This window comes from Eimeria tenella, genomic scaffold (assembly GCF_000499545.2).
Source record: "Eimeria tenella Houghton genomic scaffold, Eth_scaff4408, whole genome shotgun sequence".
Lineage (NCBI taxonomy): Eukaryota > Apicomplexa > Conoidasida > Eucoccidiorida > Eimeriidae > Eimeria > Eimeria tenella.
Genome location: NW_013545333.1, coordinates 1 through 1,211, shown reverse-complemented (window position 1 = coordinate 1,211; position 1,211 = coordinate 1). Strand labels below are relative to the sequence as shown.

The window sequence follows — 1,211 nt, the reverse complement described above, 5'->3', positions numbered from 1 at the left end:
CCCGGGGGGGCCTCCGGGGGCCCCCGGGGGGCCCCCCAGAGAGTCACTGCGGGGCCCCCTGGGGGGCCCCCCGGGGGCTCCCTGGGGCCCCTCGCAATAAGTAAAGGAAGCTACCAAAACACAGACAAGAGCTGCACTGCAGCAGCCAGCCTGCAGCCAAACAAGCCCCGCACTGCTGCTGCTCCTGCTGCTGCTGCTGCTGCTGCTGCTGCTGCGGTGTTGCTTACAGCAGCGGAGCCGGCTGCTGTCCTTAGGGGCTGAAGGGGCTCAGGGTTTAGGGTTTAGGGTTTAGGGTTTACTGTAGCCTGCAGGACGTTTGAAAGCCGTTCACAAAGGCCTTCGACGCCGACGGTGGCCAGCAACGCTTCTGCAGCGCTGTTGCTGTTGTTGCTGCTGCTGTTGCTGCTGCTGCTGCTGTTGCACGTGTCAAGGGGACATGCGTCGACAGAAGCAGCTGCTTCCTGCTGCCTCAAGGCCTCTATTGACTGCTGCAGCAGCAGCGCAGCAAGACCCCGCAGCAAGTCCTGCTGCTGCCGTTCTTCAATCTGCTGCTGCTGCAGCTTCAGTTGTTGCTGCTGCTCCTGCTGCTGCTGCTGCTCGTACCGCAGCAGCCGCGCTAGCGAAACGGCACACAGCGGCGACAGCAGCAGCGAAGCTAATGGGGCCTGAGCTGCTGCAGCAAAGTCCGCGGACGCTGCAGCTATTGCAACTGCTGCTGCTGCTGCGTCTGCTGCGCCTGGCTGCGTAGGGCTGCTGCTGCTGCTGCTGCTGCTGCTGCTGCTGAGGTAGGAAGCTCCAAAGGCTATGCAGGGAGGGGATAGAGCGCACAGCAGCAGAGACAACAGCCCCGAGACGCAAGCTGCTGCAGCTCCCTGCAGCAGCAGCACAAGCAAACCCTAAACCCTAGTAAGGCTGCAATCCCTAAACCCTAAACCGACGCCAATAACGCTAGTCTTCACAAGATTCAAGGGTTTAGGGTTAAGGGTTTACAAGTTACTTACTTGAGCCCCCGGGGCTTGGATGCGTAGCGCATGAAGCAGCTGTGGCAGCAGGCGCGTGGCTGCTTGCTGCAGCAGCGGCTGCTGTTGCTGCTGCTGCAGCTGTTGCAGCTGCCCCAGAAGAGAGGCGGGCTGCTGCTGCAGCTGCTGCAGCAGCGGTAGGTTGCTTTGAACAGCTGACAGCAACAGACGCAGAGCTGCATGAGCCTGCAG

At 61.7% G+C, this 1,211-nt stretch overlaps 1 protein-coding gene across 1 annotated transcript; it reads right to left on the bottom strand.

Annotated features, from left to right (window-relative positions):
• Positions 1–281: 281 nt before the first annotated feature.
• On the bottom strand, positions 282–1,174 carry ETH_00038145 (uncharacterized protein; the record flags this gene model as incomplete). Its single annotated transcript, XM_013380077.1, has 2 exons — positions 282–872; positions 1,002–1,174. Coding segments are annotated over 2 exons (764 nt in total), but the record flags the coding sequence as incomplete, so codon positions are not given.
• Positions 1,175–1,211: the final 37 nt, after the last annotated feature.